The sequence below is a fragment of the Oryctolagus cuniculus genome, chromosome 1 (genome assembly GCF_051225735.1).
Source record: "Oryctolagus cuniculus isolate XC-2025 breed Fujian yellow rabbit chromosome 1, ASM5122573v1, whole genome shotgun sequence".
NCBI lineage: Eukaryota > Metazoa > Chordata > Mammalia > Lagomorpha > Leporidae > Oryctolagus > Oryctolagus cuniculus.
In genome coordinates, this window is record NC_142867.1 from 208914039 (window position 1) to 208927319 (window position 13281).

General features: G+C 46.3%; 1 protein-coding gene across 3 annotated transcripts in view; it reads right to left on the minus strand.

The window, feature by feature from the left end:
• The window catches only part of ABCA1 (ATP binding cassette subfamily A member 1), a 137497-nt gene that overhangs the window by 107484 nt on the left and 16732 nt on the right, over positions 1-13281 (minus strand). For all 3 annotated transcript variants that reach the window (XR_016224583.1, XM_008257418.5, XM_008257475.5), the window contains exon 2: positions 4985-5145. Coding sequence is in view for 2 of the 3 variants with exons in the window: in XM_008257418.5 (XP_008255640.3) it covers positions 4985-5050 (66 nt within the window). In the remaining variant the exon portion in view is untranslated. The remainder of the gene's footprint in view (positions 1-4984; positions 5146-13281) is intronic.

Below are 13281 nucleotides of genomic sequence, written 5' to 3' on the forward strand. Positions count from 1 at the left end.
TTCACCACTATGAGGGAGCTTAAGAATTTGAAAAAATAGAATTACAAGATAAGTTTGTTTTGTTTTTTGTTGTTTTGTTTTGTTTTGTGACAGGCAGAGTTAGACAGTGAGAGAGAGAGAGACAGAGAGAAAGGTCTTCCTTCCATTGGTTCACCCCCTAAATGGCCACTACGGCTGGAGCTGTGCCGATCCGATGCCAGGAGCCAGGTGCTTCCTCCTGGTCTCCCATGCGGGTGCAGGGCCCAAGCACTTGGGCCATCCTCCACTGCCTTCCAGGGCCACAGCAGAGAGCTGGACTGGAAGAGGAGCAACCGGGACAGAATCCAGCACCCCAACCAAGACTAGAACCCGGGGTGCTGGCGCCACGGGCAGAGGATTAGCCAAGTGAGCTGCGGCGCCGGCCTGTTTATTTTGATACAAAACTTCTTTAAATCTATGCATACAGTGGGTCTTCAAAGGATTCAAGAAAATGCACATTATGAAAAAACTGCATAGATTTCAAAAAGTTTTACACTAACATAAACACACCTTCTAATCTCATGTTGCATGAACTTTTTGAAGTGCCCGTATAGACCCTGCACAGTATCCCATGCGAAAGATGCTCAATAAATATTTATCCAAATGAAACATTAAAATTGTTCTTTTGTTATCCCATAGAAGTGAAAACAAAAGCTTAGGAGAAATGAGTTTCCCTAGACCACTGAGGCACAGTGGCCAGGCTAGGATGAGAATCACTTTCGCTACTGGGCTAGGGCTAAGGTCAAGAAAGAAATATGGCAGTGAAACTGGAAAGTTAGGGAAAAGATGCTGCCTGCTCCTCCCCTCTTCTCTAATGGCTCACAAAGGAAGAGTTTAATTTTTTTTTTTTACCTTGAAACCTATTCTTTGTCATTAAGGACTTCCCAAATAGTAGTTCTCAAATTGATAAAATCTGAATGATCTACCTTCTGTCATCAATTAATGTTACCTAATTGAGAGAATTAAGCATAAAGAGAAAAGAGGAGCCACCCTCACTTTGTCCCACTTGCTCCATGGAGACCTTGGCCTCTGGGTCAGCCTAAAGCCAGATGAAGATCCTAAGAACTCTGAAGTCCTCTTCCCTTCCTGTCCCAAGCCCTGTTTGTGCTGAATGACTGCCACCCACACAAGCTGTCACTTTGGACCCAAACTGAGCTTTGCCCTCAACTTTTGCAACTCAATTCAAGTACTCTTCCCCTAACGGAAGAGTAGAAAATGAATCCTAGCTGGTGGGTCCCCTAAGTCTGCACAACGAAAGCGGAGAAGAGGGATCCCCAGGATTCATCAACAAACAAGGACAGAGTGGGAGGACAAATGCTGTCTTCCCGAAGGGTAGCTCTAAAGTATGCTGTCCAGCTCCAGGTTTTCACATGTTCTTTCCATTCTTCCAGAGGCAGCACACAAGGCTCTTAGGGCAGGGAAGCCGCCTGAAGACCTGCGAACTGACGGACCACTAACCCATTTACCACTCATTCAGCAAATAGTAAGCACATCCCAGTGCCAAGCTGTGTTTTGGGCTCCAGAGACAAGGGCTCACTCTCTAGGATCGCAGAAGGGAAACAGTCAATGAATTTCCACACATTATGAGCAACAGCTGTCATGGGGCTGCTAACTTCTCCTACCCAATGGACAGGGCAGATCTAACGAGCTGGGCCAACAAAGTGGTGACAAAATACCTAAAGTGCCCTAATATTTAAATAATATAATCTAGCTATCCAAGGCAGGAGGACTGGGTAGTAGTACCCCATCAAAATGGAAGACTCAGGGGCATACAACCTTTCATGTAGAGAGAGAAAATGCTGCTACAAAGGCTCTGGGCTTGCAGGGCCACCAGGAGCTTGGTTCTGATGCTACTTTCAAGACTGACTCACCCTGGACCCCTGCCCCCTCTGAGCCAGTTCCATCACCTGTATAAGGGGCAGACCATACCATTCCCAGTTGTGACAATCTAAGCATGTGCGACTTGAAATAAAGCATGTTTGTTGTGATTCAGCAGAACACATTTCCTTTTAATCAGGAAGGGAGGTAACTGAAAGAGGCTGGCAGGCAGCTACAAAAACCCTTTTGTATCAGGGTGTTATATCCCTACTTCCCACTTCAACCAGAACTCCACCACAAAGCTACAGATTGCCTTTGAGTAAGCCTGTTCATCTCTCTAATCCTACCCCTTCCAAAGGCAGAAACAATATTGACCAAGAGGCAAAAAGCTCAAGACCAGTGGAGACTGGCCCAGTCTGGATGACACAACCCCACTTCCTATTCCAGGCCCCTGTACTCCTGATTCCTTCCCTGGCTAACACAGAAAGGCCATGTCCTCCCCCTCCAAGCTGTGTGGCTGCAAAACACGTGGAGAAGGGAAAAAAATCACTGTGATGGCGAGGCTGAGGCCTGGACCAAGTTTTGGGGATCCCAGACCCTGGTCCCAGCCCAGCTGCTGTTTGGTTGACCCTGGGGAAAACCCTTCCCTGCTCTGTGACTCAGCTTTCTCATCTTTAAAATGGGACAAATGGACTGAACTACCTGAGCACCCCTTTCATTGCTAAGACAACTTGGTTCTTCCCAGAACTCACTAATGGACACACCACGGTAGACACAATTTCCCATCACATGGGCTGCCAGGCTGAGAAGAGGCAGAGGTCACGGACCACACAGCAGCTAAGAAATGAGAATAAGGATGAATACATCGGATGTGGGGACACTAGAACCTGAGAACTGAGGAATGCAGAGGAAAAAGGCAAAGAAGTCAGGATCCTCAGGTTTGGATGCAACACAGGACAAACAATGATGCTACTGAAAGACAATCTGACGGTGATTTGGAACCAACTCTGGAGTCAAGTTTTCTGGATTGAAAACCTGTGTTTCTTATTGGTGGGCTGGATCTCAGAAAAATGACTTCTACCTCTGTGTACTACAACATGAGGAAATAACAGTACTTTATGAAGCCGTAAGAGGAGTAATACCGTTAATAATGCACTTAGTACCTAGCACACGAAGCTCATCCTGTTTGGTTTAATTATATTAATATACTATTTACTGTACATTATATTTTACTATTAGTATCATTACAAAAAAAAACATCAATTTCAGTCCCTGCTTAACCTGAGGATTCAGGTTCCCCATTTGTAGCATGAGAGGTTGAATGAACCCAGTGTTTCTCAAACTACAATCTGTATACATATCACCAAGGGATTACATTATTTGAACTCTTTATGTGGGTCCCAAACACTTTATATTTTCATTTCAATGATCATTAAAACAAATTCTAATACACATATGCATATTTTCTAAATGCAGTGCTGGCATCCCATATGAGCACCAGCTCGAGTCCCAGCTGTTCCACTTCCAATCCAGCTCTCTGCTATGGCCTGGGAAAGCAGTAGAAAATGGCTCAACACCTTGGGCCCCTGCACCCATGTGGGAGACCTGGAAGAAGCTCCTGGCTCTTGGCTTTGGATCAGCACAACTCTAGCCATTGCAACCAACTGGGGAGTGAATCAGTGGTTGGAAGACCTCTTTCTCTGCCTCTCCTTTTCTCTCTGTGTAACTGTTTCACATAAATAAATAAATAAATCTTTTTTTAAAAAAAAGGAACTAAGTTCTGGCACAAATTTCAAAACCCAAGTTTATATTTGTGTCTGTGGTTGTGTTGGCACAAGTATAATTGTAGTAGGCTGATGAGAAATGAACAGAAGCTGACTCCAATCTATGAGATTCATAGATGAAAGCCAAATGGCATCCAATGAAGATGGTTCAAGTGGGAAAAAAAAGGATGCAGAATTGAATCTTTAGCACAAATATAGATTGGACAAACTTAAAAGAACTGCCACAATAGTGTTTGCTTTCATACTTCCATTCAATGCATCATTTGGTTTCAGCTAACCAACATCAGTGACCTCAACACATTTACAGTGTCAATTTGAACTGGACTAGTTTTATAACTTTGTTTGCATTTAATCTGTAAACATACACAGTGGTATACTGTAGCCAATAAGGATAAGGGGTTTACATCTAGTTATACATATATGTAATATTTCAAAAACATTATAATAAAAAGAAATTTAGTGAACATGCATCTCAACATTTTCTACTACAGAAAATCCAAGCATTATTCTACTTTGAGAAAAATTAAATTTTTACCAAAGTTCCTTAAACTCTTTAAATCTCTCCAAAAGTTGATCTGTGTGGTTACAGACAGGTTGAGCTTCATTAAGCCATCAAGTGAGAATTCAGGACAAAGGCAGAATAGAAAACAGAGATTTGGAAACCAACTACAGCTAAATCCAAAGGACTATATGGGATCACTAAGGAAGTGTTTGAGAGATAAAGAAGCGAAGAGCTGACATCTGAGTTTCCAGAAGTTCACCCTGCCTTAGAGCCCTCACATTCCTTGGGAAAACACTATTCACATGCAATAAAGATGATCTTTCAGGATTACTCAAAGCATTACTCGCCCATCTGGGAGGTGAATGGCTTAGAATCATCCACAGAAATAAGACAAATCCCAGTTATTATATTCCCCCAGGCCTGCAGTCAGAGCTGGAAGGAGGGAGTGCAGAGACACCGGAAGACCCAAGCATTGACCTCTAGGAGCTGGGCCGTTCACTCACTTCACTCGCAACTCTCAGACGTACAGGGATCCAAGAGGTGCTTCTGGAGAGCCAGACAGCTCCCAGGGCTGCAGCAAAAGGGAAGACGGCTGGACATGGGCAACTCGGTGCCGGGTTCCAGAGGTCAGAACTCACGCCTTGGCACCAGAACAAACCAAACCTAGCATTTCTGCCCGCTTGCAGACCTTCCCTCCGTGATAAGCCACCAGGCCACATGAGGGCTGCACAGTCCTGTGTCAGCCAGAGCCAGATTCATTCAGTCTTTGTATGAAAAAACCAAGAGAGCTCCAGCCCTCCCTCCTTCAACCCCCAAATCAAAACCCACCACCCCTACTCCCCACCGAGAACCCCAAGCTTACTGTTTGTCGTCTTCTAAACGTGAGGTTTTTCCACAGCAGCAACCTCAACTGAGGCCAGCAGGCCATGTTACCTCAGCAGGCACCCACGGCAACCTGCTTGTGGCTCGCCCTTGGAGGCAGCGGCCAGAGCTTGTAGCAAAGCCGCTGTGGCTGGTCATTAACTGAAAGATAAAGCACAGGAGAGACAGCCGTCAGTGATCACTGCAAAGCCACACACCAGTGAGGCTGTTGCTCCAGCCCTCTCACCTGAGACCTACGACCCCAGGTCTGCGTCACACTGCTCCTCAGTATACCAAGAGTTCCTGCCTTTCAGGACCCGCCAAGCAAACAGAGCTTCAGGTTTTCGGGCAGCAGCCTGAAGCTAAAGTGCCACGGGTCCTAATCACGTTAGCTCCACTGGAGAGATCATTTAGGAATGAAAAATGCACTAACGAAAATGGACTTGAGTGGCCAAAACACTGAGGATGAAAATGCCATACTGGAATCCTCCCTGCCCCCCCCCCCCGCCCCCGGCCGCATACACTCCTATAAAATGTCAACAGCATTTATAAATTGTGTCTCCAGCCTGGAGTGAGTTACACAACTCCCTGAAATTCTCTGCAGACTAAATTTCCCCCTGGCCAACAATACGGGGTCCTTCAAATGATAAATGGCACCATCAACAAAGCAGTTTCCCAATCTGGAAAGCCACAGCAGGTCTTCGAGGACTGTGAGTAAGCACCAAGGGGATGCTGCCAACACCTGGCTCCCAGGTGATGAGGACAGCGCCAGCGCTGTGTCTCTGTGGAAGGAAAACACAATCCCACGGAGAGACAAGTCTGCTAAGGCAGGCACAGAGAGTCATCTATGAAACTGACAAGCCCTCACAGCCAGGATATATGTGCGTTTCTGCACCTGAGCACGTGGCCAAGCTACTCTTTGTCAGGTGTCACGGTGCCTCCCTGAAGGGCTGCATGAACTATATTTTACTATTATTATTCTCACGAACAGAAAAGACACATTCTATGTGTCCTACTTGCCCACCCAACAGGGTGTATTTATTTATGCTGGAATAATCTCACATAATTATGCCAACATTAAAGCTAGGGAAGGGACAGAAAATGAAAAATGGAAAAAGACAGGAGGGATAAACAGGTTAAAGTGAGTTCCTGTTGGCACTTGGCAGTATGAGTCCTCAGTAGAAACCAGAAGCCCCTTTCCTTATAAAGCAGTGCCCAGTTCATCATCATAGCCTCCAGTGATATAGGGGTAGGATGTGAGAAACATGAGAAAGAAATGGAAAAAGACTTAAGAGTGCAGTAATCACTTATACCTAGAAAACCAAGTATTGGACTAAAGTTCAATCTCTATCAGGATATTACCCTTTTGCCCTCACCCCTTAACGATTTGAATTAAAAACTTCTAGCAAAGAAGAAAGATTGCAGAGAATTTGCAGTGTGCAAGAGGAAGAGACGATCCAACTCATCCAATGGCAATGCAATAAATCAGGTATTCCTCCAAAATTCAAATCTTACACCCTATTTCTTTTCCTTATCAGCAGACCTCTCGAAAGATACAGATCCCCAAAGTGTCTCACTCCAAGAAGAGAAAGACCTAAACCAGCATAGCATCAGATTGCACTTGGTTGTTTAAAGGTGTCAACTGGTCTCCTAGCACTGAGAGGCAAGATGGCGTGGTGAGACCCACGCTTGTAATCCCAAATTGTTTCATAAGTGGCTTAGGAGGGAGGTTGCATTCCAGAAACACTGAAATAAATAATTAGCTACATTGTTCTCATGCAAAAAACCTCTGTCCAGGCATCATCAGTTGATTTAGAAGCTAAAAGAATCTTTTCAGATCCCCAAGGTAGTACTGAAGAGGCTGGTACAAAACATTTCTATTAAAAAGGGAAAACTAATCAGCTAAATGTTCCCAGACATGAATTAACTCCAGCTTCCCAGCCACGCGTCCATGCCCAAGGCTTTATGCTCTCTGAGCATCAATTTCCTCCTTACAACATGGAGATGACAACACCTGCCTTCTTGTATAGTGTTCTAAGGACTTAAAGAGATAGCACAAATAAGTTTCCATCATGGCCTAATGTACATGCTGAAGTTATAACGTTCTGTCTCTTCATTTGTATTTCTCTGTTTGCTCAGTACCCTCTCACAAAGAAATGCCCGTACCCTGCTTAAACAGGATATACCCTATTATTTCTACCAAATCCACTGTGGGTTTTTGGAAAGGTATAAAGGGGCAAAGTAGGACAGACAAAATCTGAATAACCTGGTGTTGGGGTCCCCAGGGCCAAACCCCAGTACAGAACTCCTCCTCTAAACCCTGAGTGGAAAAGTTCACAGAAAGAGAAGATATACCTCTATACAATGTTCATGAAAAAGTAGAGGGGATAGAAGGGAAGGGCAGGGGAGAGTGGAGGGGGGCAGGGGAGAGTGGAGGGGGGCAGGGGAGAGTGGAGGGGGGCAGGGGAGAGGAAAGGGAGGAGAGGAGAGGATGCTTTTGTTGGGAGAACATTTTCCTAAAAGTGGAGTTCCTGGATCTCCCCAAACATGGGTTCTGATGCCAGGGACCCCCTGGGAGATATAACAGAGGTTAGCAAAAGTATTCCAGGAGCAGGCATTGTGCAGTAACAGGCTGAGGCACAGTTTTTAGACACCAGCATTCTAACTATACTCTGCTTCCAGTCTAGCTTCTTGCTACTAAGCCTGGGAGACATCAGATGATGGCCTAAGTGCTTGGGTTCCTGCCACCCACACAGGTGCTCCAGGCTTCTGCTGGGCTCAGCCTCAGCTGCTTCAGGCACTTGGGAAGTGAAGTAATGGATGGAAGATTTATCCCCTGCCCAACACCCACACTCTGTCTTTCAAATAAACAAGTAGGCCGGCGCCGTGGCTCAATAGGTTAATCCTCCACCTTGCGGCGCCGGCACACCGGGTTCTAGTCCCGGTCGGGGCGCCGGATTCTGTCCCGGTTGCCCCTCTTCCAGGCCAGCTCTCTGCTATGGCCAGGGAGTGCAGTGGAGGATGGCCCAGGTGCTTGGGCCCTGCACCCCATGGGAGACCAGGAAAAGCACCTGGATCCTGGCTCCTGCCATCGGATCAGCGCGGTGCGCCGGCTGCAGCGGCGGCCATTGGAGGGTGAACCAACCGCAAAAGGAAGACCTTTCTCTCTCTGTCTCTCTCTCTCACTGTCCACTCTGCCTGTCAAAAAAAAAAAAAAAAAAAAAAAAAAAAAAAAAGCCAAATAAACAAGTAGCCAAGAGCAGCAGCAGAAAGTTCTGCTCCAGCTTTGCTGGATGCAAACAGACAAGCATCCTTTCCCAGTATTTCCCCATTGCCTGGCCTCCTGTACGATTCCCTCCCTCCATCTCAGAACACAGTGATCAATCCTGGGAGCGCTTCCATCCAGAGAGAAGGGTTTGGCAATGCCCAAGCCCTTCTACACAGGTAACTGAAGCCAAAGGGACATTTCCACATCAGTTTTCCAAGGAAGTGAACAAACAAACCAAACCTCCCCCCCACCAAAAAAAAAGGCAGTACTATGTACTAGATTTCTCAACGTTTCAAAGCGTAGCACACTCACTTCTGCCCTCGTATCCATTTCCAGTTGCTGGCTGGAAAGGGTCCACTCCACTAGTCATCGCAAGTCAGCAGGCTTCCCTTTGCTCCTGGATGACCACAAAAGCCACTTCACTCACCTCCCTGATCCAGGCTTGCCCCCTGCCACCCAAGTCACAGAGCACCCAAAGTTACTAGACTAAAATAAACACCTGAACGTGCCACTCTTGCACCTGCATCCATCCCTCTGCTAGCTCCCACCACCCTGAGGACAGATCCAGCCTCACGAAGCGTTACCTGCGCTCCCTGCTGGGCCTCTAGCCTACCCTCTCACCTTTCCCACCTGCTAAGCCATGCCCTGGAAAACACTCCCAGGCTCTGAAGGTGCTGCACTCTCCCATCACTGGCACTCCACTGGCCTGCTCCCTTGTCTTGAAACACTTTCTTGTGCATTGTCAGCTTGGCTAATTCTTCCTCACCCTTAGAGTGAACCCGTCAGCTCCCCAGGAGTCGTTCCCAGATTGCCTCCCCTGCACTGCCAGTCCAGCGAGGAGCCCTTGGTAGGGGCTCCCACAGCAGCGTCCATCTTCCCTTGCAGGATTTTCCCACCTTCAGAGTCAAGGCAGCGACCGTTCCTGTTTCCTTCGCTACTATTTTCCCAAACAAGCAAAACAGTGCTGGCTTGTAATAAGCACTTCAGGGATGTTTGCTTAATTAATTAACAAAGAGACAGACATGAGAAATAGGGTCTGAGAACTCAAGGGTAGTGGCTCCTGGGACTGTGATAACTGATTTCTTAGGCTTGATCAAATGATTTAGGCAAATTGTCCCCAGAGAAGGAGCCCAGATGGCCACGAGGGACTACTGCACTTCCCAGTTGACTCCTGGGGCACCCTGCAAAATGTAATTGACTCTAAGGCTACTTCCCATAACCACCAGCTTTCGCTGTGGGCCAAGCAGGCCTCCCAAGGCCAGCAGGCCATGAAATTGGCTTTTGTACCAATCCTCATGCTCAAATCCTAGAGGTATGCCTCAGGATCTCTCATTGGCAGTCTCCCAGGGGGTCACCCCTCACCAAAGTTTCATAATTTCCCCACCCCCACTTTGTTCTGTGCACTATGGAACTGGAACAGGTCACTGCTCGAATCTTCTATCAATGTGTTTTCAGAAACTCTCATTTCCACTGCCAGCAATAATTTAAAGTTATGTATATCTAAAAAACACAACAGATCGCTCAACTATAACCTTCCTAAATGAGCAAAAAGGCTCAATGTCATTGGTTACACAGAAAAGCAAGTTAAAACCAGAAGGAAATACCACTATACACCCAATAAACTAAAAATTTAAACCACGCTACTGAGTGTCTAGAACAACTGGAAGTCAATTCACTAATTATAGATAAATCAAATGGAAGAGCCACTTTGGAAAACTGGCAGTTTCTTGTAATATTTATTATATATAAGGAAGCTTCAAAATGTTCATGGAAAATGCATATGATCTCTGAATTCCATTTTTCCGTGAGGTTTTTGAAATCTCACACAAACACTCATGAGATAGTCCAGCCATTCCATCAGCTACCCAAAAGAAATGAGAATGCTGCCACACAAAGACCTGAACATGAATGTCTGCAGAAGTCTTACACAGAACAGACAAAAACTGGAAACAACCCAGTTGTCTATCAGTTGGCGAATAAATAAAAACAGAATACCACTTGCAACACAAAGGAACAAACTACTGATATGTGCAACCACATAATTCAATCTCTAGAGCATTACACAAAAGAGAAATAGGCCAGACACAACAAACGACTTACTGCATGATCCCACGTCTACAACATTCTGGAAAACATGAGACAGCCCAGACAGAAATCAGTCTCAGCGGTGGCCAACAGTTACGGGTTATGGTAGAGAACGGCTGCAATCGCGCCTGCAATCTTCTCTAGGTGGCGGAAGTGTCGCCCAACTGTATGCATTCGTGAAGACTTACCAAACTGATCACTTACAAAGGGCAAATTTTAATGAATGCAAATTATACATCAATAAACCTGACAGCAGAACAACAACAAAAAAATCCACCTCTCATTATGATAATGAACATACCCTACAAATCAAATTATGCTTTGGAACACCTAAGAACTGCATAGCACAGAGTCTGGAAGGGGCATAGTAAATAAATATTCATCACCACTTATTAATTCCACACACACAAAAACAAACTGCAGTCTTAACTCTGCAAGGCCCTTGTTAGCCAGAACAATATTTATGGAGTGTCACAAGGGGCTTCAGACCTCACAGATTCAATAGTGAATGACAGAGGCAAAGTCCCTGCCTTCAGGGACCTTGTGCTCCAGCAGAAGAGACAGAAAATAGACAAATAACAGAGGCTTGTTAAGGCAGTGGATGGTAGGAGTGCGAGGAAAAAATAAAGTGAGTACAGCAACAGAGAGGACCGAGTGAGTATAGTAATTTCCTTCTTATGGCTCAGCTTACAACAACCCAGTGAGAGCACGGAGCACAGACTGCACACAGGAGGTCACTTAAGTAATGCAAGTTCTTTTCACTTTTCCCTAAACCAAAACCTGCCATGCCAGACAGACTCCATGATACTGGCAAAAGCAAAAATAGAGGGGCCAGATTTGTGGTATAGCAGGTAAAGCCACCGGCTGCGATGCTGGCATCCCATATGGGTGCTGGGTTGAAGCCTGGCTGTTCCACTTCCAATCCAGCCCCTGCTAGTGGCCCTGGGAAGGCAGCAGAGGATGGCCTAAGTCCTTGGGCCCCTGCACCCGAATGGGAGACTTGGAAGAAGCTCCTGACTCCTGGTTTCAGCCTGGCCCAGCACTGACCATTGTGGGCATTTGGAGAATGAAGCAGATGGGGCTGGCGCTGCGGCTCAATAGGCTAATCCTCCACCTAGTGGCGCCGGCACACCAGGTTCTAGTCCCGGTCGGGGTGCCGGATTCTGTCCCGGTTGCCCCTCTTCCAGGCCAGCTCTCTGCTGTGGCCCGGGAAGGCAGTGGAGGATGGCCCAAGTGCTTGGGCCCTGCACCCCATGGGAGACCAGGAGAAGCACCTGGCTCCTGCCTTCGGATCAGCGCGGTGCACCAGCCGCAGCACGCCAGCCGTGGCGGCCATTGGAGGGTGAACCAACGGCAAAGGAAGACCTTTCTCTCTCTCTCTCTCTCACTGTCCACTCTGCCTGTCAAAAAAAAAAAAAAAATGAAGCAAATGGAAGATCTTTCTCTCCTCTCTCTCTCTCTCTCTCTCTCTCTCTGTCTCTGTCTCTTCCTCTCTCTGTGTAACTCTTTCAAATAAATAAATAAATCTAAAAGAAAAAAGGTAGGCTAACAGGAAGCCTGATGTGAAGGGGGAGTAATACCCCCTAGTCCCTACTGAGCACTCTGGTACAAGCAAAAAAAAAACAGGAACTCCTAGCCCTGACCATCCTCTACGTTCCCTACAGTACTGACTCTGTCGACGGAAATGGAGCGAGGGGAAAATGCAGGGGTCTGTGCTGCTCCCAGAAGCTGCTGGCTTGCGCAGTAACAAAAGGCTGGGCTGCTCTTTTCCTTCCTGCAAGACCTCTGTCAACAGCACATGATCTCCGCGTTAGGCTCCAATCTAAGGGAGGGAGTCAGCTCTGGTGCCTGGCCAGGCCACAGAGGAGAGTCTGCAAGCATGCTCCATGCAAGGGCCATGTCTCACTGGGAAAGAGAAGCTGGCTGGCCCTGGGGGCTGGTGAGGGAAGCCCTTCCCAGGGCCATACATCATCTGTCTGCTCTATCTAGCAGATGGAGTTGCAAGGGATTTTTGAGGCTTATTCCTACCACACCTCTGATATAATCTTTTTTTTAATATAAATAGTCTCTGAAATAATCTTATAGAGAGGCCGAGGCCCCCAAAAAGCAAGACTTAGAGCTGGCCCCTTGGTGTCTCAAGAAATAGTTTTTCAACAACTGTTACTCCCACTAAGCTATTTCCCTTTGATTTTGCTGGTTCTTCTGAAGGCAATTCTATTACAAGTTCTATCCAAAAAGTTCACATATCCAGAATGTATAGTCAGCAACTAATCTTTGTTCTTCAAAAACAGTGATTATATGATAACTATTTCTCTTAACTTTAAATAAATGTGGTGTGTGTGTGTGTGTGTGTGTGTGTATTCTGCTTTTTGGCTAAATCCCTGGATAGTTATATGAAGTGAGACTGAAAGTGAAATTTTCAACAACAGCTCTCAGTACTTTCTCTAATTATTTGAAAGGCAGAAAGAGAGATAGGGAGAGATCTGTCGTCTATTGGTTCACTCCCCAAATGCCCACAAGAGATGGTGCTGCAGCAAGTTGAAGCCAGGAATCAGAAACTCAATCCGGATCTCCCAAGTGGGTGGCAGGGACCTGACACCTTGAGCCATTGCTGCCCCCCAGGGTATGCATCAGCAGGAAGCTGAACCTGGGAGCACAGTCCGGACTAAAATCCAGGTAGATATGAGACGCAGGTGTCCCAAGTGGGGTCTTAACCAGTGTACCAAATGCCCATCCTTTAGTAGCTCTGTTCTTCTTTATTGTGACAAAATGGACAAATAAAAATTTCACATGTTTATGGTGTTCTAGATGTTTTATAGGAACAGACAGCTAGACAGTAAACTACAAAGCAGGAGGCAGACTTGACTGTATCAGACATGAGATGAAAATGTGCTGGTGCTAAAGCATAACTGATTGCCTATTCATGAGATGTTAATGCAAAAGCA